The sequence below is a fragment of the Euprymna scolopes genome, chromosome 8 (assembly GCF_053919585.1).
Source record: "Euprymna scolopes isolate OS-2025 chromosome 8, ASM5391958v1, whole genome shotgun sequence".
Taxonomy (NCBI): domain Eukaryota; kingdom Metazoa; phylum Mollusca; class Cephalopoda; order Sepiida; family Sepiolidae; genus Euprymna; species Euprymna scolopes.
The window spans coordinates 13,617,823-13,640,958 of NC_136489.1; the positions used below are offsets into that span (position 1 = coordinate 13,617,823).

The window sequence follows — 23,136 nt, forward strand, 5'->3', positions numbered from 1 at the left end:
CATGATCAATGCTGAGCCCAATTGGACTGCTCTGAAATGAAATAGCTAGTCTTAAATAATTGTGCACTGCTATCCTTTATATGGTATTGCCATCCAGTGGTGGGCATTATTGGTCACTGGCGGTTATGACAGTGATTTTCAGGTGGTTATTGCCACTTCTTGACACTGATGGGCACTGGCTTGAACTGGCAGGCAAATTGGTTGTCTTCAGTTATTGGACACAGTTATGCAATAACGGGCACCATCATCCATGGTGGTCATTGCTCTTGTTGGCTGCTGTAATTTCACTGGCGGGCACTGCTGTTTTGAGGTGCTTACTTGCTAGTATTGACGTTTATCCGCGATCACTGGTTGACACTAGCTGCCTTAACATCTGTCGTCCACATGTTATAACTGTAGTTTAAAGGCGACCATGACCAATGTTGTGTTGTGTTTAAAGCCTGAGCAAAGCCAGATCCAATCCGTTCTTTGTTCTATGCAATCCTGATTTGGCGCATCAGTGTAGAGATGTTTTTGTTTTTATGTTGAATATGGATCGTGCTTTTTTTTAGCTATGATGTTCAATTTAAATGTAACATTATATGGTATTGTTTGTGTATGAAATTGTTTGTTGAAAGTCCATATTAGTTAAAAAAAACACAAAAAAAAAACGTTGTCGTTATTATTTTAGCATACTCTGCATAAGTACCCATTTGTGAAATAAATGACAATGGCGACGCCGATGACGAATGCTAAGAAGAAATAGATAAAAATAATTAATTTTATTTAAATGTCTGTTGTACGGCGTTCGTTAAAGTTGAAGTATTGTTTGTGTTAATGCTGTGTTGTTAAGTATCGATCGTCTTTTTAACTATTTGAAATCCCCTTAGCCCGATATTCTCTCGCCGTCGATGAGGATTATTTGGTTGGTGTAAAGTGAATACCGCAAAACAGAATAAAACTGCAAATTAATGTTTTTCTCTTTAAGTAAACAAATGTAAAATTATGAAACATACTGTGCAATCGCTTTATTAAATTGTTAGGTGTAGATACAGAATAGGTTAAATCGTGCAGTGTGTAAAGGAAAGATGTTGTGTGACTAAATTTGTATCTGCGTATATTTAAAAAGAGTCGAATTAAAGTAGAAAACGTTATACTAAAATATTTTTGTTTGGTTAAACTATTCGACAGTGACACTGCAATTCTTTTTTCTGTAGGGTTAATTAAAAAAGTAGATCCGGTTTGGTTCAAGTTCTGAAGGAACACCCTCTCCTTTTAAATCTCTTCCAAAAAAAGGTTACGTACAAAATTTGAACAGAAATTTTCTTTTTAACTATAAATGTTCACTTATCTTAAGTTTAATTTTTTGCTGTAAAAAAGTTGATCTTGCTATGTTCAAATTATCTTTGGCGATGGAATCTACGTTTAGGTTTAGGAACAGATAAAAAGTGGGGGAAATTATTGATAGTGTTTTAGCCAGATGAAAGTTTGGCTAGGGGGAATAGATTGGAGCTCAGACGAGCACATGCCATGAAAATAACGATAGGGCAGAGGTAGGCTAGCAACGTCTCTTCTGTGGGAAAGAGCCTGCCGGAAAGAGGAAAGGGCATCCCCCACTAAGCTATGAAGTCTATTTTGAACTCTCTCAAGGCAGGATAAGCTGCTTCTAACAGCTTCTACTCAAATGTGGCAACAGTACGCCATCCTTGAACGTATATATACATGGCTCTTATATAGGTAGAGAATTGCATCAGCAGTGAGATATCTACTGAAGCAGTAGAATGATCCCACCATTTTTACAGTGACCTTGGCAACGGATTTGATGTGTGTTCCATTTCAGATCAGGAGTAAAAGTAAGACCAAGAAACTTGTCAAAACATGGAGCCTCCCCAAGATAAGAGCCATTCATTTCAATTGATGCCAGAGGGAGATCAGAGCATTAATGTAAAGATAGAAGCTCGGTTTTAGATGCAGTAAAATAAACCAGCCCTCTCGTTTCCCATTGTGCCATGTGCTCAACATCAGAGAAGAGAGAGAATCAGAGAGAACTTGGTCGTTTATGGCCTTTGAAGTCTTGTCATAGATGGTAGTGCTGTCAGTATAAATGTCTACGAATGATCTTAGGATATAATTTGGGAGATCATTTATGTAGATCAGGATGGACCCCTGAAGGACTCCAGCATTAATGCTATGAGCGTCTGATTTCTGCCCATCAACCACTACACTTATGAACTTATCAGAGAGAAATGATTTAATAATTAAGAAATTTTCAGCTATACCGTGACGGAGATCTTGTGGAGTAGACCTTTATGCCCATACCTTATCAAAAGCCTTTGATATGTCAAGAGCAATTGCCCTAGAAAAGAAGCCTTTGTCCGGAGATTCACTAATCCTATGAGATATAACTGTTAGCACATCTGCTGCAGACCTAGAAGAATGGAAACCACATTGCATGTGACTGAGGAGCTTATTTTTGTTGAGGTGGTTTACTATATTTAACACAGAATCCAGCAACTTATTCATGGTGTATAGGAGACTTATTCGTCTGAACTAATGAGGTTTTCCAGGATGTTGGGAAGCAATTCTCCTTAAGACAATGCTTAAACACCTTTGTGTGCGAGCTAGTTCTGATTGAAGCTTTTTCAGCACTAAAATTGGAATGCCGATTACTGGAATCAAGGTTTTGATTAGCTTAGCAGCATTATGTACAGATATTTGTATGTTGCGTAGCATGTTTCCAGATATAGGAGGAAATATGAGGGTTGGGAATCTTGATCGCATAGGGTAGAATTAGCTGCAAAGTTCTTGGCAAAGAGTTTGGCTTTGTTCGATGCTGATGAGATTACCTAAGTTCCATTCATTATAGTTAGGATAAGGCATACACTTCTGTTCAGGACCCTGTTTGTTATTTGCCAAAACTGCTAGGAACCAAGCCGCTGCTAAAATACTTTGGACTTAACATACAACTTTCTTTGCATTCTCTATTACAGTGGTTGCTGGCAGTCAGATTTCCTTGCTCGTAGTTGTCAAACTGTTTCCATATGTAATCAAACTGCTCATTCTGTTTCTGAATATTTTAAATAAAGATTGATAATTTGTATTTAGATTTTTTGGATCACTATTCCTAATCTTGAGTGTTATTTGAGCAATATTTCGGTTCTTCAGATGTATCTCGCCATAACTTCGCCGTCTTTAGCAAACTATTCAGCCAATTTTGGGTCTAAACATTTGAAATTTTACATAAAAGGTATTTAGACATGTAGCAAGTTTTTAATCAGTTTTTGGGCGATAATTTGGCTGCTAAGAGGTCAAAGTTGAAAGAGTTGATCTTTGCAGCTCTACCAAACTCCTACACAAATTTTAGGTCCAAGCATTTAAAATTTTAGATATAGGTTATCTGGACATGAGTCAAACTTTTTAAAATATATATATATATACATATACATATGCACATAAAGTTATGAACAGTTCATAGGGTCCGAGCAAAGCCGGGCTGAACTGCTAGTGTCTGATAAAAATTGAAATCTTGTGAGAATAGCACTGAAGATAAAAGCAGTCGTCATAATAAAATAAACCAAAATATCTCAATCTCAAAAAATCAGAAATACAATTTGGTTGTGTTCAAATCCTATGTTAACAAATATTTGTTATAAACTGTCACCATATGTAATCTATGTGCGTTCTGTTCATCATTTTGTATTTTCAATATTATTGCAATAATAATCCAATAATATTCCGGTATTCTCCATATTTCTCAGCATCTTAATGTTGCAATATTTTTGCTAGCGTATAATTCCTCAAGATTGGCAGGTTCTATTTATAGCCACTGCCGATAGGCCTTGACCAAAAAGAAGCCACGCTCTTCGCGCAACAAATCAGAAACAAGAATCACCCAATAAAACATGTTGAATGGTTTATTATTTCCGCACATCATTTTTCGTGTCCAACAGAGGAAGGAATTTGCAGATTTTTGTCCGACACTATACATTGTCAACTTGCCTGTCTACTATAATTCTTTTACACATGGTAAACGTACTTTTATAATTATTTTATAAATTGTAAACGTACTTTTATAATTATTTTATAAATTGTAAATGTACTTGTATAATATTTTATAAATTGTAAACGTGTTTGTATAATATTTTATAAATTGTAAACGTACTTGTATAATATTTTATAAATTGTAAACGTGCTTGTATAATATTTTATAAATTGTAAACGTGCTTGTATAATATTTTATAAATTGTAAACTTGTATAATATTTTATAAATTGTAAACGTGTTTGTATAATATTTTATAAATTGTAAACGTGCTTGTATAATATTTTATAAATTGTAAACGTGCTTGTATAATATTTTATAAATTGTAAACGTGTTTGTATAATATTTTATAAATTGTAAACGTGCTTGTATAATAACATTATTTTATACATTGTCAACGTGCTTGTATATTATAATTCTTTTATAAATTGACAATGTACTTGTATACTAAAATTCTTTTATACATTATCAATATGCTTGTATAATAACATTATTTATACATTTTCGACGTGCTTGTATATTATAATTATTTTATACATTGTCAACGTGCGTGTATACTAAAAAATTTTTTATACATTGTCAATATGCTTGTATAATAACATTATTTATACATTTTAAACGTGCTTGTATATTATAATTCTTTTATATATTGAACAATGTAATTGTATCATATAATTATTTTACACATTGTCAACGTGCTTGCATATTAGAATTCTTTTTATACATTGTCAGCATGCTTGTGTAATATAATTGCTTTATATATTGTCGACGTACTTGTATAATTATTATATAAATTGTCAACGTGTTTGTATAATATAATTATTATATACATTGTCGGTGTACTTATATAATTATTTTATAAATCGTCAACGTACTTGTATAATATAATTATTATATACATTGTCAACATGTTTGTATAATATTATTTTATACATTGTCAACGTGCTTGTATATTATAATTCCTTTATATATTGTAAACCTACTTATATATTAAAATTCTTTTATACATTGTAAACCTACTTGTATATTATAATTCTTTTATACATTGTCAACGTATTGTATATTATAATTATTTTATGCATTGTCAAAGTATTGTATATTATAATTATTTCATACACCGTCAACAAGCTTGTATATTTTAATGCTTTTATACATTGTCACCGTGCCTTTTATAAATTCTTTGTACATTATCAACGTGCTTGTATATTTTAATGCGTTTATAAATTATCAACGTGCTTGTATATTATAATACATGTATAATTTGTCAGCGAACTTGTATATATATTACTTTTTAAAATTGTCAACGGCTTGTATTGTATAATGCTTTTATAGATTGTCACCGTGATTTATATTAAAATTTGTTTATACATTATCAACTTACTTGTATATTATAATTATATTAAAATTTGTTTATACATTATCAACTTACTTGTATATTATAATTCATTTATACATTGCCCCAGTTATTGTACCTTCGAATTCTTGTATAAATTAACCAAATGCTTGTATATTATAATTATTTTATACATGGTATACGTGTTTATGATGTTTTTATAAATTGTCACTGTTTTTTTATATTGGAATTCTTTTATACATTATCAACACTTGTATATTTATTTTTATGTATTGACAATTTATAAAGGAATTATAATATACAAGCTCGGTGACAATACATAAAAAAATTATAATATACAAGCCTGTTGGCAAAGGCTAAAAAATATATCACATACAAGCAAGTTGGATATTTACAAAAGGAATATAATGTACAAAAGCGTTGATGATTTATAAAAGCACGTTGACTATGCATAAAAATAATAATATACAAGCACGTTGACAATTTATTAAAGCATTATAATATACAAGCATGTTTACAAAATATAAAATCTAATAGCACGTTGACAATTTATTAAAGCATTATAATATACAAGCATGTTTACAAAGTATAAAAATATAGTAGCACGGTAACAATTTATTAAAGCATTGTAATATATAAGAATTGTGGTAATGTATAAATAAATTATAATATACAAGCATGTTGACAATGTATAAAATAATTTAAACATACAAGCACTGTGATAATGTATAAAAAATATAATATACAAGCACGGTGACAATTTTTCAGAGAAGGTTCATATACAAGCATTATTTCAATGTATAAGGGAAATTTTAACATACAAGCAAGGTGACAATTTATAAAAGCATTATAATATACAAGCATGTTGACAATGTATAAAAGAATTTTAACATAAGCACGCTAATAATATATTAATGCGTTTATAAATTGTCAACGTGCTTGTATATTATAATTGTTATATACACAGACAACGTGCTTGTATATGATAATTTTTGTACATTGTCAAGGTTATTGAATATTATAATTATTTTATACGTTATCATCGTGCTTGAATATTATAATTCTTTGATACATTCTCAACGTGCTTGTACATTAATGTTTTATTCTAAACATTATAACTGTGCTTGTATATTGATATTTTTTCATACATTGTCAACGTGCTTGTATATTATAAATCCTTTATACATTGTTAACGTGCTTGTATATTCCAATGCATTAATAAATTGTCAACGTGCTTTGATTATATAATTCATTTTTATAAATTGTCAACTGGTTGTATATTATAATTTTTTATACATTGCCAACGCGCTTCTATATTATAATGCTTTTATGAATTTTAAATGTACTTGTATAATAAGATTCTATCTCCATGACCAACGTGCTTGTATATTATGATTCTTTTATAAATTGTTAACGGGCCTGTATATTTTTATTCTTTTATACATTGTTAACGTTCTTGTACATTATAATTGTTTAATACATTGTCAGCGTACTTGTATATTACAATTTTTTATAAACTTTTACTGTGCTTGTATATTATGATGTTTTATAAATTTTTACTGTGTTTGTATATTATAATTTTTTTTATACTTTGTCAATGTGCTTATATATGATAATTCTTTTATACATTTCAAACGTGCTTGTATATTATAATGTATTTATACATTTCAAACGTGCTTGTATAATATAATTATGTTATACATTTCAACTAGCTTGTATATTATAATTCGTTTACACATTGACATGCTTGTATTTTATGATGCTTTCATAAATTATCAACATTCTTATATATTATAATTCTTTTATAAATTGTCAACGTGTTAGTATATTATAATATTTTTATTCATCGCTAAACATGCTTTTATATTATAATTATTTTATAAATCGTAAACGTGCTGGCATATTATAATTCTTTTATATATTGACAACATACTTGTATATTATACCGCTTTTATAAATTGTCAATGTGCCTGTATATTATAATAATTTTATACATTGTAAACGTGCTTGTATATATTATTTTATACACTGTCAACGTTCTAGTATATTATAAGTCTTTTATACATTGTTAACGTGCTTGTACATTATAATTTCTATTTACATGTTAAACGTGCTTGTATATATTTCATTTTATACATTGCTAACGTGCTTTTATATTACGATGGTTTTCAACGTTCTTGTATATTATAAAGATTTTATAAATTGTCAAGGCACTTGTATATTAAAATTTTTTTATACGTTGTCATCTTTTTTGCTTATAATCCGTTAGTCTGATTAATTTTGTGGAAGCGACTTAATATAGGTTAACTACTTTTCATATTACTTTGCAAATATGCGTCCATTAATGAATTATTTATTTTTTTATGGTTTCTAATTGGATGATTGGTTTCATTTAACTATTACACTTAATTCTAGTATGCATAGTTTCTACATTCTGCATAACCATGTATAATTTTGGATTAAAATATTCTAGCACTCGGATATGTTCATATATATATATGAAAGATGTTTGGTCACATTACACTTGAACTTCTGCATAACAGACATTATATATAATATAATATTATATATATATGTATCATATATATATATATATATATATATATATATATATATATGAAGTCGCTTCCATAACATTAAAGGGTTATAAGCAAGCAAGTTGACAACGTATAAAAAAATTTTAAAAGAGAAAAGGAGGATTACAAGAAAAACAAACAAGAGTTATCTGTGCTATTTAATGAAACGTGCATAAAAGAAAAAATGCTGCCTAAATATACTAATATATATATGCACATATATATATATATGCACCTATATATATATATATATTTGTAAATTTATATACAAATACACATTGGTCTTTACTATAGAGTGGAGAATGCCTATGACTGATCTAATAAGCAAATTATAAATGAAATGGAAATTTTTTTCATGTTAAAAGGAAAGGAAAAAATGAATTCGACGGAGATCGCATGACATAATTCTGTTCAAATCAGATATAGCCTGAAACTACTGCTAATAAATCGATGAAATTGATAGCATCTTGATAAAGGTAGCTTACGTTGGATCAGTACTGGAGATTTAAAAGACGATTTCCTTCGGGCACTCTGGAGACATTGAAAAAAAAACTCGTTGACAGGTTCAGAGAAGTTACAGATTTTTGATTAAACGACTTTGGGTCATGTCAAATCGTAAGGAATACAAATTGGAATGGAAAATGAACAAGGCCTAGGATTCTTAAGATACGGCAAGCCAATTATGATGATGAAAATAAAATTTCCAACTTAGGCATGACAAACTAACGAAAATACACCTTAAGATTGTAGCGTTGAACATTCCAGACAACATGATAGTTTACAAGCGTTACAGGTCAAAGAAAACGTTATTTTTAAAAAAAATGTCATTTTAAAGTCTAACAGGTCAACGAAACTATTATTTCCAAAGTATCATAGGGCAATGTAAAGTCTATTCCAAAAGTGTGTCAGGCTACAAAAAACGTTTTTCACAAAGTGTGACAGGCTACGAAAAACGTTCTTCCAAAACTGTGACAGACCAAGGCAAACGTTCTTCCCAAAATGTGTCAGGTCAAAGAAAACGATCTTTCAAAAGCGTGACAGGCCAAGGAAAACGTTCTTCAAAAGTGTGAAAAGCAAACTAAGGGCCTATTTTAAATTTAGGATTAATAGAAATGCTATTTCAAAATTGTGAGAAACTAAGGAAATGCATGTATGAATGACAAACTATGAAACAGGCTATTTCAACATTAACACAAATCAACGAAAATTCTCTTTCAACAGTGTGACACCAGCGAAGATAGCATGAACAACTTTGGTATCACAGACTAACAAAAATGTAATTTCAAAAGTAAAAATGCTACTGCGAAAGTCTAACAGATTAAATAAATCAATGAAAGTTCTATTCCAAATATATATATATATATATATATATATATATATATTATTTGGGAGCCACTGTTTATGAAGGAACTCACTCAAACCACACTAGGATAAGAATAAATGAGTGTCACGTAGACGGTGAGACAACACGGTGATAATAATGGTGTAATTATATAAGACGACAGCATAACAAGAATTTATTTACATTAGAGTTCAATACGATTATGTTAGCGGCAGCTGGGAAGCAACCTCACGGTATTGTGTTCCAGAGACAGTTCTAGGAAAGAATCTTTGCTCATAGTATTTTCGTTTAGTTTAAGGCACTAAAAGAGAGAAGTGTTACGAATTAGCAAAAAATGTTATTTCGAAAATATCCCATTTCAAACTTGGGCGATGCAAACGTGTGCTTATTGAATCGCAAAGACGATAAAATACAAAGGACGATAATTTATTCACGTTACTTTCTCCTCACTAACAACTTTTAACATGAACGTGTTAAATCAAATTATTTTCAACAAACGGAAATATTCCCCTCTCCATAAAAAAGCAACATGTACATGAGAAAGTAATATGTTAGTGCAACGTTAAAACTATTATAAAACTATTCATATTCCAGCTTCATCCCATGCACATATGTACAGGGTGTTCTAAAAGTCTTGTGCACATTTTGACTTTGAATATCTCGAGAACAGTTCAGGAAATACAAACGCATCCGGAATATTCAGAAAGCGTGTAAAACTTTCATGGAATATTCAAATATGTTCAACGTGAGCACCATTATTCACACATGAGCACCATTATTCACACATGAGCACCATTATTCACACATGAGACACATCAAGTCAATAGTCCATTTCTTGTCAAACGCATCCCAGCATGCGTTATCAATGGTTGCAACAGCTTTGGTTATTCGGTCCTTCAGCTCATCCACGTCTCTTAGAATGGGATGTACATAGACCAGTCCTTTTACAAATCCTCACAACAAAAATCGCAGGGTGTGAGATCTGGAAGACAAGTGCATAAAATTGTGATCATCTTGCACAGATCGTTCAATCCATCTGTCTTTATTTTTTTATTACATTTTCTCTCCAAACAAGGCACATTGCCACTTTGATGTAGGGGGCTACTATCAGGGACATAAGCTACAGGGGCACTATGTGGGAAGTTGGGCAGCAAGATGTCGGTTCACGTTACACTTGAACTTCTGCATGTCAGTACAGTTGGGCGAAGCAGGAACCCGGAAGGGAATTCCAAACTCTAGCAGTTCTGAGGAAGAAACTACTGGAGTAAAAGGCTCTCTTACATCTAGAGATTTCAATTGTAAAGGGGTGGGATTTTGCTCTCTGTCGGGTTTGTCGGGGGTATTAACGTCGAGTGGGTACAAATGCTTGCAGTTCGTCGGAGCATTCACCGTTAAAATACTTGTAGAACAGGCAGAGGGATGCTACATTTCATCGATGGGACAGAGGCTGAAGTTTAGATGACAGTTCAGGACCTATCAGATTGGCGACTCTCTTTTGAACCTTGTCTAGGAGCGAGAAACTAGTAGCAGATGCACCAGTCCAAATATGACAATTTTTTTTTTGTCTGGCAGTGTTATGTTCAGAAACTGTCACACCCTGAGGTTACAGTGTCGTGGCGCCCCATCCTGTTGGAAAATGAATTCATCACTCTTTCTCTCTCAAGAAAATATGAGAACTTGAAATGTGCTCAAGACTTTCAGAACACCCTGTACATACGCACTACAAGGGTAAAGCACACACACACAATGCCATGCTGCCCAAATGCGCATATATTCACACAATGAACATTTTGATCTGTAACTACTTTCCACTCAAGCAACCTTGATCTATGAATGTTGATTTTGCGTAGTACAAAACTAACAGCAGGAGTAGTGTTTTATTTAAAATACCATGCCAAATTCAACCGTTTTGTTTTCAATTTTGATCTTTTAGCAGAAATTGTTGCTGGCTAAAAACCAAATCAAAAGTGACCTCCAAATCCAAATACCATATATATCAAATTTCAACAGTGTAGACCAAATATTTAGAGAGGAGTTTGGTAAAGACTTTTCGCGCACACATCAACAACATATATTTATTTGTTAATATAAACAGATTTACATGGTCGTGACACTAAACAAATATTGAGGGGTGGTATCTTCTATTGAAAGCAACAATTTATTAAGTCACTTGACGAGGACTTTTGGTTTTAACTATTTGTGCGAAACATTAGCATGTCTAGCGTCGTAATCTTGTAAATTTGTCAATGTTAATAAAAATATATCTTGCTCTTCTTTTACTGTGCACTCTTAATAACCTCGTTAAATTCATTAGTTACTACTCTGGAATACATTTAACCCGGTATATATACATACATATATATATATATATATATATATATATATCTCCATTTGCTGTAACTTTTTCATTTTATATTTTACAAAATTATGCAGAATGTAAAACTATGTATAAACAGAATAAGTGTAATAGCTAAATGAAACCAATCATCTAATAAGAAACCATGAAAATGAATAATTGATTAATTGACACTCATTTTTCAAATGAATATGTAAATTAGTTAACCTTCATGCAGTTGCTCGCATAACCATGACTGAGTATATCAAGTTCTTTTTAATAATTTTTAAATAGGAAAAGTTGGCTTTTAATATCAATGTCAGAGCGAGAAAAAAATAAAACGGAACGTATGTGTGTGTATATATATATATATATATATATATATATATTGTAGCGTTTTTTCTTTCTCCAAACAATAGTTTTTTTTTGTTTTTTTTTTACCCCAATTCATATTAAATGTGTGTGTGGTTCTTGGCTATATACAAAAACGCGCCACGCTGACCTCCACTAAAGCCCGGGACCACGCCAAACTAACGGAAATGCTTTTCAAACTATATTAACATGTGAGTGTAATCAATAGACGAAGCCTCTTTTAGAGATGCGTGGTCGCGCAACAATTCAAAATTGAGAAATAACAAAATCTATGTTGCTTTCGATATCTTTTTAACTTAATTGTTATTGACTAATTTAATCAGATAACCATCTAAGTTTCGGAATTAAAATAAGGCCAGAAGTTTTTTTTTTAATTAATTTCACTCTAATCAAATCAATCTTTAATTAATTTAATTAAAAGACTTAATCTTAATCTTTCACGGAAAATAGAAAATATTGTTTCTTTTAATTTTAGTTTTTCTTTTTTAATATTTCTGACTTAAATGAACTTTTAGTAAAAAAAAAAAAAAAAAAAGAACATTGGCTTTTATCAAAGCAGACATGGAATTCCTGAAAAAATAAGTGTTTTCTTAAATATGATTATTCCATATTCATACATTGGAACACTGACTACGAAGCAGAAATTACAGCTTACTAAATAATTATACTTAAGAGAGCCGCACTGAAATTCAGCAGCTTGTAGTTAAAACATATGTAGTCCTGGGCACGATACTAACTCCACCCAGCCCATTCCTCTCTTGTCTTTATGTATTAAAAAAATAATAACAATGTAATTCATTTATCTGAACTATCTGTTTCACATGTAATACTACAATCTTACATCTATTGTTCCTGGATAATAAATACAATAATATTCCTGATCCCATATTACACCATTTGGTAGCTGGCCAAATGAATAATGGTGCGATCAGTATGACTATAATGAAGACATTGTAGCTTATTAAATAATTGTACTTCGAAAATAGTATAAAAGTTCGAGAGCATGCCTTTCAAACATATGGTAGGATGTACGTTCAAACGTGAAATCCATCTTTCATGATTATTTTTCTAAAGCAGTTTCGTTTGTATTGTGTAGATTGTTCAGTTAAGTTTATTATTGTATTTTTAATCTTGGTCATAAACGTACAAATATTTTATATATTAAAACAAAAAGATTCAAATTAGATTTATTTAATATTTATTTATTTTCAAATTTAGATAAAGCAATAAGATTCAAATTAGATTTATTTAATATTTATTTATTTTCAAATTTAGATTTTAAATTTAAAGGAATGTACAAGTTGAACATTTTAACAGGAAAAATTGTTATATAAGTAGCAATAGATTAGAAATATATATAAATATACTGTAAACACGAACGCTCAACCGAACACACGCATGCACGAACGGTAAAATAAATCGGATAGGTACGAATGTGTAAAAATAGAAACACAAGTAATTAAAAATGTAATTAATCCCAATGTATATACATGCATATGTTTATAAATATCCGGGGAAGTAGCATTTTAGTAATGCGTATTTACATGAAATAAATGAGTACGTATTTCCAATTTATGTAAAAACAGAAACTTTTTTTGTAATCAGATTCATCACCGGGCGACAAAATATGTTCTGTCGCGGCGTCATATTTTAATGTTGGATAAACGTTCATTTAAGTACGAAATAACTTGAATCTGCAATAATAGAATTGTAAGCTCTCAACCTTTAACCCTTATCCTTGAGTGGCCTCTTGGCCTTGATAATGTGGTGATGCCTGTGTAAAAAAAAACACATAGAATCTTTGTCAAAAGAGAATTTATTATTTTGGTCAAGGCAATTGGAAAGATTATGTTATGTTTATGTAGCTAATAGCGAGTTACGTAGTTACAGTATAGCTGAAAAATGTAGAATTGGACCCGATGTCAACTGGTAGGGGTATAAGGATTAAATATTTAGAGAGAAAACTTGGAACTCCTTCCTTTATAGGTGTTGTGATTGTAATGGTGTTGCTCGTAGGATGTAATGTAGCAGTTTATTATCACAAATAAGCGTGTATGTATTGGTAGTCGAAAGTTGTATAAGATAGTGGCTAATGGGCTCGATGTATTTAAATTGTATTTGGCATCTGTTGTTGCAAACCTACGATACTTTGGTCCGAAGGGGAATTTCTGCAGTCATTTATATATATATATATATATATATATATATATATATATATATATATACATATATATATACATACATACACTGATGACCTTGTCTATTATTTATAATTAATGGCTTCCATATTGTAGTAAACTCTATACTAGATCTGGTTAGTAGGTAATCTTTTTATTTTACTTCCAGCCAACCTACAGACTACCCTATTCCCACTGCCTCTATCAACTATTCAAACAATGAGCCTATTTAATTGCAGTGTTAGATACAAGTTTGATGTTTAATGTGGGGATAATCCAGCTCATTAAACACGGGATGTTGACAAAAAAAAGTAAAAATTGCCTCAGTGTAGTAGAATTTCTCCTCCACTAATCGAGAATAGACAAAATGAACTGTATTATCAGAAGAGATACTACACTTTGGTTATAGCAAAAATAATATAAGCTATGTTTACTCGAAACCGTTTTTGAGAAAGGAAGTATGGCGGATAAGCCTTATTTTTAATGTTTTGAGAGTATATAATCAGTACTTAGTTGCCATTATGCTCATTCACTTTGACTCAGACTGATAGCATGATTTCCTCAGCATTATCAGGGATATTTCCCTTGTATTTATTCTAGCCAAAATTAGATAATGTGCTCTCCTGTCAAGAAGTTAAAAACACTTTTCTCTCCATATGTAAGAAATCAAAAACGAGTATGTTCTCTTTCTAACACATCGTTCAAATTCATAAATATATTGTTCAGTTACTCTTAAGAATTAGTGCTTTTTGTGAAATACATATCCCTATTAATCCGTAACTGTGCATCAAACATCTACTGTAATAAATAGTTCGCTGCACCTTATAATAGCAAATGTCCGTATAAAAGTTTTGCAAAATCAGTCTAGTACTTTCTGATAAACGGTGGAAAAGATGGACAGACAGACAAACTAAGAGAAATATATCTAATTTTACAAACACTGTACAATGCAGGATTAAAATATTCATTTGTTTACAATTAAATTTTTGTTGTTTCAACAAGACCTTCTAATGTTCAATCAACGGGAACTCACGTAGTCACCGTTAAAACACGATACGGCTTTACTTTTCTGGTGACTATATGCCACATAAAATGATGAAAACACAAACAAATTCTACTCTCTAAGAAAGGGTTATATCACCGAAAACTTGATTATAAAGAAATAAAAAATTATTTAAAAACTTTTGCGTTGCATTGATTTCTAAAATTACAGATTTGATTAAAATTTAACAATGCCTGCATAGAGGGGAAAAATAGTAAAATTAGATAAATTTCAATGTTGTATTTGTTCATGTTGCAGAACTTGAATGCCTACTAGACACTATCTTCGAGTGTCTAAGGTCTCCCTCTACAGGGGTTTATCAGAACGACATGGCATGAGAATATTTTTCCATACAAGTAAACATTGACTAAATATTCTAAATCCCATGATATTCGTTGCCCAAAGAAGATCTCCTTGATATCACTAACCAACACTGGTTTTTACGAGGAATAGTGCACCTTTTCTAAGTGATGTTACCCCGAGTAGCAACACGAAGCTGGATACTCCATCAGACTAGATTAATTCTTTCCCTTGAATTCTGTAAAACCAAGTGACCAAAAACAAAGGTATATAAAAACGGCTAACTGAGGAGAGGAAATTATGTTGTCAACATCTTTACTAATTCAGTGAATGAGAAATAAAAAATTAATGGAACATTCGAATATCTAGGTATTTCCTATGCACAGGATTTCTGAGAATTTTGAAGAAAACTGAGACAAAGGGAGAAATCCAAATGAATCGCTATTCAAAATGAATACCTCGTCTGAATAAAACTTTAGATAAATGTGCAGGCCATGACAATTTTATATATTTAATGGCACGTATATCAGAGTTGGAAGCATTAAACCTTTAACTAGTTTTATGCTAGAATCGTACATGTTTTGTATACGATTTACTTGCCGTTACCTGGGGGTAAAAAAAATAAAATATGTAAAATAGTGTGCATAACATCTTTATATGAAAACTTCTCTCTCTAGTAGTTTTTCTTTCTTTCTCCTCCCATTATATTTTTTCTCTTTCTCCAATCCTCTCTTTCTTCTCCACCCCGCCCATTCCTCTCTTTCTTCTCAACCTAGCCCATTCCTCTCTTTCTTCTCCACCCAGCTCATTCCTCTCTTTCTTCTCCACCTAACCCATTCCTCTCTTTCTTCTCCACCTAGCGCATTCCTCTCTTTCTTCTCCACCTAGCGCATTCCTCTCTTTTGTTTTAATGTGCTGAAAAAAATTAAATTTATTTATCAGTTTTAAATGCAATAACGTAACCGTACATTTATTTCTCCTGGATAATGTTGAGAGATATAAACACAATGACATTTTTGCTCTCAGATAATTCAATCCTTTTCACAATAATATGAAGGAGTTCGATAATGCATATTGTCTGGTACAAGAGTGATTAATAGGTCCTAAGGTATATTGTAATGAGTGCTGTGCTTAGCAACATCGCCCTCTCCACAGAATGCGACTTGCGGGTCATCTACTCGAAAAATGTAACTTATACTCCCTCATAACATATTGTTTAAACGCAGATTTTTTTTTCTTTTTTCCACGGTGGTCACCACTTATCAAGGCCCGGAAGCCACTCAGGGATAAGGGTTATTGCAAGTACAGTACGTTAATGTGGAGATTTGATGAAGTGTTTACTTAAGGGGACGGTTCATTAGGAATTTGTTAACGTTAGACTTGAAGACATCCAAGTTGTAGTCAGGTGAAAAGCAGGCAGAGGGAACAGAGTTCCACAGGCGTGCAGTTCTAAGAAAGACGCTTTGTTTATGGAATCCACGTTTTGATTTAGGTACAGATAAAGAGTGGGGGAAATTTTTCACAGCGGATTCAGCTAGACGGGTGTTTTTCATGAAAGATTGGCGAGGGGGGGGGACCAGAGATTGGAGTTCAGACAAGCACCTGCCATGGAAATAACGATAAAACAAGGATAGGATCGCAACGTCTCTTCTGTGGGAGAGAGGTTGCAGGGTAGAGAAAAGGGCATCCCCCACTAAACCACGAAGCCTATTTTGTACTCTGTCAAGGCAGGATAGGCTGTTTTTAGCAGCTCCTGCCCAGATATGGCAGCAGTATTCCATATTTAGTGATCAAAAAAAAAAAAAAAAAGATGGAAAAAATTGTTATATTGGTGTTTTGAAGTTATACATTACGAAGGGTTTCACAACTTTTTATTTACGTTTTTTCTTGTATTTTCTAGCTATTTTATAGCCATGTCAGTGCGTTTCGAATCTCAATGTTCAAGTTTCTAAAAGAAAGTTTAAAAAACCCAAATTTCAAAAGTATTTCGATATAGACAGTTTAGTATAATGTCAAAAATTAGACTTCATGAGTTTATTTGGAAAATGGAAATAGGATTTCAGAAAATGTTGGTATAGAGGAGGAAAGACAAAACGAATCAAAACTTTAGTAACAGAATGTGGGTAAAAGTCATTTTAACATATCACGATGTAGAATAAAATCATTAAGTACTAAAAGACCATAACCTCCCAAAATTAGATCCGATGAATACAACCTTTATAACTTATAAAGAAAAAGCATAAAGTTTATTTCGATCGATGTAACTGTTGGTGTTAATCTAAACTTACCCCAAAACAACATGTATCTCACATTTTACAGCAGATATATATCTCTGATTATCTGATTAAAATATTTTACTTCAAAAATAATTTAAACACACTGCAACCTTCTGTAACAGATCCGTTGAATAATGTGATTATTTCGCAAATCCGTTTGCAATAACAAACAAAAACAAATGTCACGATCTAACGTATCAGCCATGGGAAAGCAGAAAAAAAAGGAATGAAAACTACTGAAATATATTTGTCGATTCAAATAGAGATAATGTGTTCTTTGTTAAAGCTAAACATGGAATTCACTTAGACAGTAAATAATGAAAAGGCAAACAGGTTTTTAGGTGCCTTTAATTTGTTTTCTTTTGGACGGTTAAAAAAGAAAAGCAGATAAAAATATTTTTATGTATACTGGTGGTTAAATTCGCCATACTGCTGCCAAATATTCGTTACTTCAAAACTCGAAGCTACACTGTCAAAAAAATTCAACTCTGAAACTCGACACACTGCTGTCAAAACTCAAATCCAAGCCACCCAGTCTATGAAAAATCCGGCTTTTTATTTAAACCAGTAGCATCTCATCTGTACATAAGGTGACAAAATGTCAAGCATATAACGGAAAAAGGCCGCCATTTTTTTTTTCTTTTCTCCATTCTTTTTGTCTGCGCGGGGCTTTACAGGCAGCACACACCAAAAAAAACAGGTTTTTACCAATATCCAAGACGTTTTATCACAGAAGAGTAACTTATCTTTCCCTTGGTAACATTTCAGACCACAATACTATATGTTAATTTGCATGGTTGTTGTGTACTGAAATTCGTGGAAGTGTGATCCTATCGTTTTCCGGGGAGAGTTACTTGGTTTGTCGTCGGGACGTTTCCTAAAACTTATATCATGGGAAGCGCAATCAGTTACCCTGGGGAAATAAAGGTTATGCACATCAAGGATGGACGTTCCAAAAGAAGGCTTGTTACCTCAAGGATTCAATAGATTTGATTAGGGTTGATTTGACGTCGGCTACATCTGCTAGTGCTTTTCTTCCTCATGTCATTACAGCCAGGATTACCGCTTTTTTTTCAGCCGATTTATTTTTGTCTTGAGATTAATTTGTTGGGGTTGTTGTGGTTTTACAGCATCAAATGTGATTCTATCTTTTGCCGGGGAGAATTACTTGGTTTGTCGTGTGGACGTTTCTTGAAACTGGTGTTACATCATGTGAATCACAACCAGATGCCTGGGTGTTAGACACGACCAAACATTAGACAAATCGACGATAGAAATATCAAAGATGAATCACAAGAGTTGACTTGACTGGATTACATCTTCTACTGCTTCTTGACGTCATTAAATGCAGGATTTTATCGTCATTGTTGATACTGACAAGAACATTATTTCAATCATTCAATCATAGGTACCTGCACTCATGAAACTGATAGGAAGACATGGTTTTGCAAGCCGAATTATCGATTACATTTTGATTGTGTTTGACAAATTAAACCCTAAAGTTATTTCTTAAAAAAATTTACATGTGACTAAAAAAGTTATAATGAAAAATCTTTTACCGGCAGTGGCGGAAAGTGAAGAATTAAATTTAGAAATTAAATAAATTAATTGTGAAACTCCTTTGAAAGGTAAATATTATTTTTCAGGGACTATTTCAAAGATAATTAGTAAAGTCTTACGATGACCAGCAAAAAAAAAAAAGAAGATTTATTTATACATACATTTTGCTTATATTTTTCCTTTGAAACTCCATGGAATAAGGAACCTCTCACCTTTACTTCGTATTCCTTGTTTTGAATAAAATATAATAAATTCACTTCTACAATAGCTGTACTTTTTCTATTTACATTAGTCTCTATCACTGATATTGAGCCTTTTAAATCTGTTGTTCTATAAATATATATTTCTATATTTATATGGCATACTTTCGAATTTGAAAAGGCTTTTATTAATCTTTTCATTACTTGCGAAGTTTGCTCATATGTATATATATATATATATATATATATACACGAGAGATAAATAAATAATAAAAGGTTGACAGAGAGACTTGTTGATAGATATATATTTCAACGAATTAGTATGTTAATAATTTTCGAGTTAATCCTAAAAATTACTTTGTTCATTTTTTTAATTATTATTATAATAGATCACTGGAGAAAAGAAGACTTTAGGTTTCCTGGGGCCTTTGCAGACCGCTAGGGAATTTGCGCCTTGCATTGAAACCAGTTTACGAGGGGCGTGCAATAAGTAATGCCCTTGACCCACTTCCAGTTGTCTGATTTGGCTGAAATTTTGCATGTGCAATGATTTATATCTCTACGGATTATGTGGCAAATTACAGCTCTGAACTAATTGTGGTTTCTGTTTTACAGGTGTTTGAACTGAGTCAGGTGTGAAATGGAGCCTGTTGAATGTCGAGCAGTGATGCGGTTTTTGTATTATTTGAAAGGACGTACACCACAGGAGACTTTTGATGAAATGAAAAAAACTTATGGTGATAATGCCTCATCATATGCCCTTGTAAAACACTGGCATCGTGAATTCAAACATGGCCGGAAGTCTGTGGTAACAGCTTTCAGACCTGGTCGCCCTCCCCTTCTGTCATTGATGAGGCATCTGTTCGTCAAGTTGAGGCTGCCATTTTGGAAGATCGGCGCATTACTATTCACTAAATAGCCCAAGATGTCAAGATTAGTACAGGGTCTGTGGAAACTATCATTTATGACCATTTGCATATACATAAGGTGTCTGTCAGATGGATTCCCAGGTTGCTCACATATTCCAGAAATGAGAACGCGTCGAGTGCTCAAGGATGAATTTGGAGATGTGCCAAGAAGATGAGTCAGAGTTTTTCAAAAGACTGATTACACAGGATGAAACCTGGGTCCATCCCTATTATCCAGAGACCAAAGCCCAGTCAATGCAGTGGAAGCACTTTGACTCACCACCTCCAAAGAAGGCAAGGGTGCAGCTCTCCGCTGACAAGGTCACGCTCACAGTCTTCTGGGACCAGGATGGAGTAGTGATGACAGATTTCCTGGCAAAGGGTACCACAATTACAGAAGCCTATTATGTTTCATTTTTGAGGAAATTAAGAGAAGCTATCAAAATCAAGAGGCAGAGCAAGATCAGCAAAGATACCCTCCTCCTGCAGGACAACGCTCCGGTCCACAACTCGCATGTCGCCAGATCAGAAGCACAGGCGTGTGGTTATGAAATCCTTCCCCATCCTCCTCAGTCTCCTGATATTGCACCCTCTGGCTTTCACCTCTTCCCAGCCATGAAGTTGTTTTTGAAAGGAAAGTGTTTCCCAAATGATGCAGCTTTGATTTCTGAAGTCACATCGTGTTTGGAGGACCAACCTGGAGTGTTCTACAAAAACGGTCTCTAAAGCTGCATCAAACGATGGGAAAAATGTATAACTCTGGGTTGTTCCTATGTAGAGAAAGACTAAAAACTGTGCCAAGTTTCGTTGCTCTACTGCTATGGGAAGTGGGTCAGGGACATTACTTATTGCACGCCCCTCGTATCAATGTGCTTATAGGCTTATGTAAATGTATTTGATACAAAACATATTGTTATAGGAATCATGTGTTAACATGATTATAGCGTTATTGTATTTGATAGAAACCCTATTATTTCTTGTGCAAAAAATTACAGGTGTTTGTTTTTAAATAAAATGTTACTATTATGGCCCAAAACCGGAGCGACGGGAGAAGAGCTGTAAAGACATGGTCCAAGAGGAGTAGGAAGAGGAGACATCAGCAATGGAGGGAGAGGGGAAAATGCAACCAGAGAACACCAACATTTATAATATCTTCAACAGGATAGGCTTGCACGGTCACAAAAGATGCTGCAATTCGATAAGGGACGAAATATTACTTACAGATTTTCTCCAGGGAAGATTTCTCTGCAGCAGATGTCATTTTATTAGGCGATGATGGTGCTTCATCATCTATTCTGTGAAAATCGCCCATAACAGCAGTTTTGGTATCCTAATAAATGAAAGGATAAAGTAAAAGAGAAATCAATAGTGTCTGCAAATAATAATGATATGCAATGATAGAAGTACCAACAAAAGTTGTTTAAAACTATGAACATCAATTCAACATCAATTCATCCAATCAGAAGCTTTGAAATATACAATATTTTCTGCGTAATATACTAACCAAGTACACAAGAGCGAGTTTGCATTTTTCCTTACTCCCACACATACTTTACCAGTTTCTTGTAGAGCAAATGCACACGTCCTTAAAATCAACCTCAACCGCAGTTTGAAGACTCAACTCGCTCACATACAAGTTCACACACAAATACTCTGAAACTGACTAAACGACAGCATATTTACACATACGTAGTCTACAGAATATGATACATTCAGATGATAAACATTATTTCAAATTTAAACTAGTTTCATAAATTTTTAGATAAAAATCTGCAATAATTTGAGTAACTAAACTTAAACGTTTCAGTCGATGTTGTTTTTTATGGAGGTCGCTACAAAAAAAAAAGCCTTGATTCACTTTATGTAAGAAGCTAACAAGAACAAAATATGGTTATCGCAAAAAAGATAGTCTTGAAAAAAGTCCAAAACTAAAGGTAGGAGAAAAAAAACAGTCAGCAGTGAGAGAGATCTAACAGCTTGCAGTTCTTGGAAAAAAGCAACTGGAATAGGAAGGTGTATTACAATGAGGTATTAAGGAGTCAAACGAGCTTGGACAAAGATAGCAGGAAATAGATCAGACAATTCTGATGAACACATGCTATAAAAGTATTTATAGAAAAGACGGAGGCTAGCAGCATCATGTATGTGAGAGTTTTTTTTTTTTTTACTTTACAGGTCACCACTTATGAAGGTTCACAGGCCGCTCTAGGATAAAGTTAAGTGTTAGGTAAATGGATGGTGAGAAAACATGGTCAGTTATGATGAACCTTAGATAGGGCTGGATTATTTGAGACGACGGCTCAATATGAATTCATCACAATAGATTTGAAGACGACCATGTAATAGTCAGTTCGGAAGAAGATACAGGGTATTGTGGTACACAGACGGACAGTTCTAGGAAAGAAACTGCTCCTGGAATTTTCGTTTGGTTTTTGGCACAAATAGAGAGCAAAAGAAGTTATTGGCTGTTATTGCAGCTTAGTGAGTATTTGTCCTGAACATTTTACAGGGAGCAGCCATAGATAAGAACTCAGTCGAGCACAAGCAACAATTAAGCAAGAATAAACTTGCAACATGTATTCTGTGAGAAAGAGGAAGTTGGGAGGGTGAAAGGTTGTCGCCCTCTAAATTTTGAAGAGGTAGAGAATTGCGTCAGGAGTGAGATACTTGCTGGA

General features: G+C 32.8%; 1 protein-coding gene across 1 annotated transcript in view; it reads right to left on the reverse strand.

The window, feature by feature from the left end:
- Nucleotides 1-23,136, reverse strand: part of LOC145283491 (HEAT repeat-containing protein 4-like) — a 2,203,577-nt gene that overhangs the window by 1,897,495 nt on the left and 282,946 nt on the right. Inside the window, exon 7 of the mRNA XM_080132316.1 lies at nucleotides 21,683-21,791. Within this exon, the coding sequence (XP_079988442.1) occupies nucleotides 21,683-21,791 (109 nt within the window). The remainder of the gene's footprint in view (nucleotides 1-21,682; nucleotides 21,792-23,136) is intronic.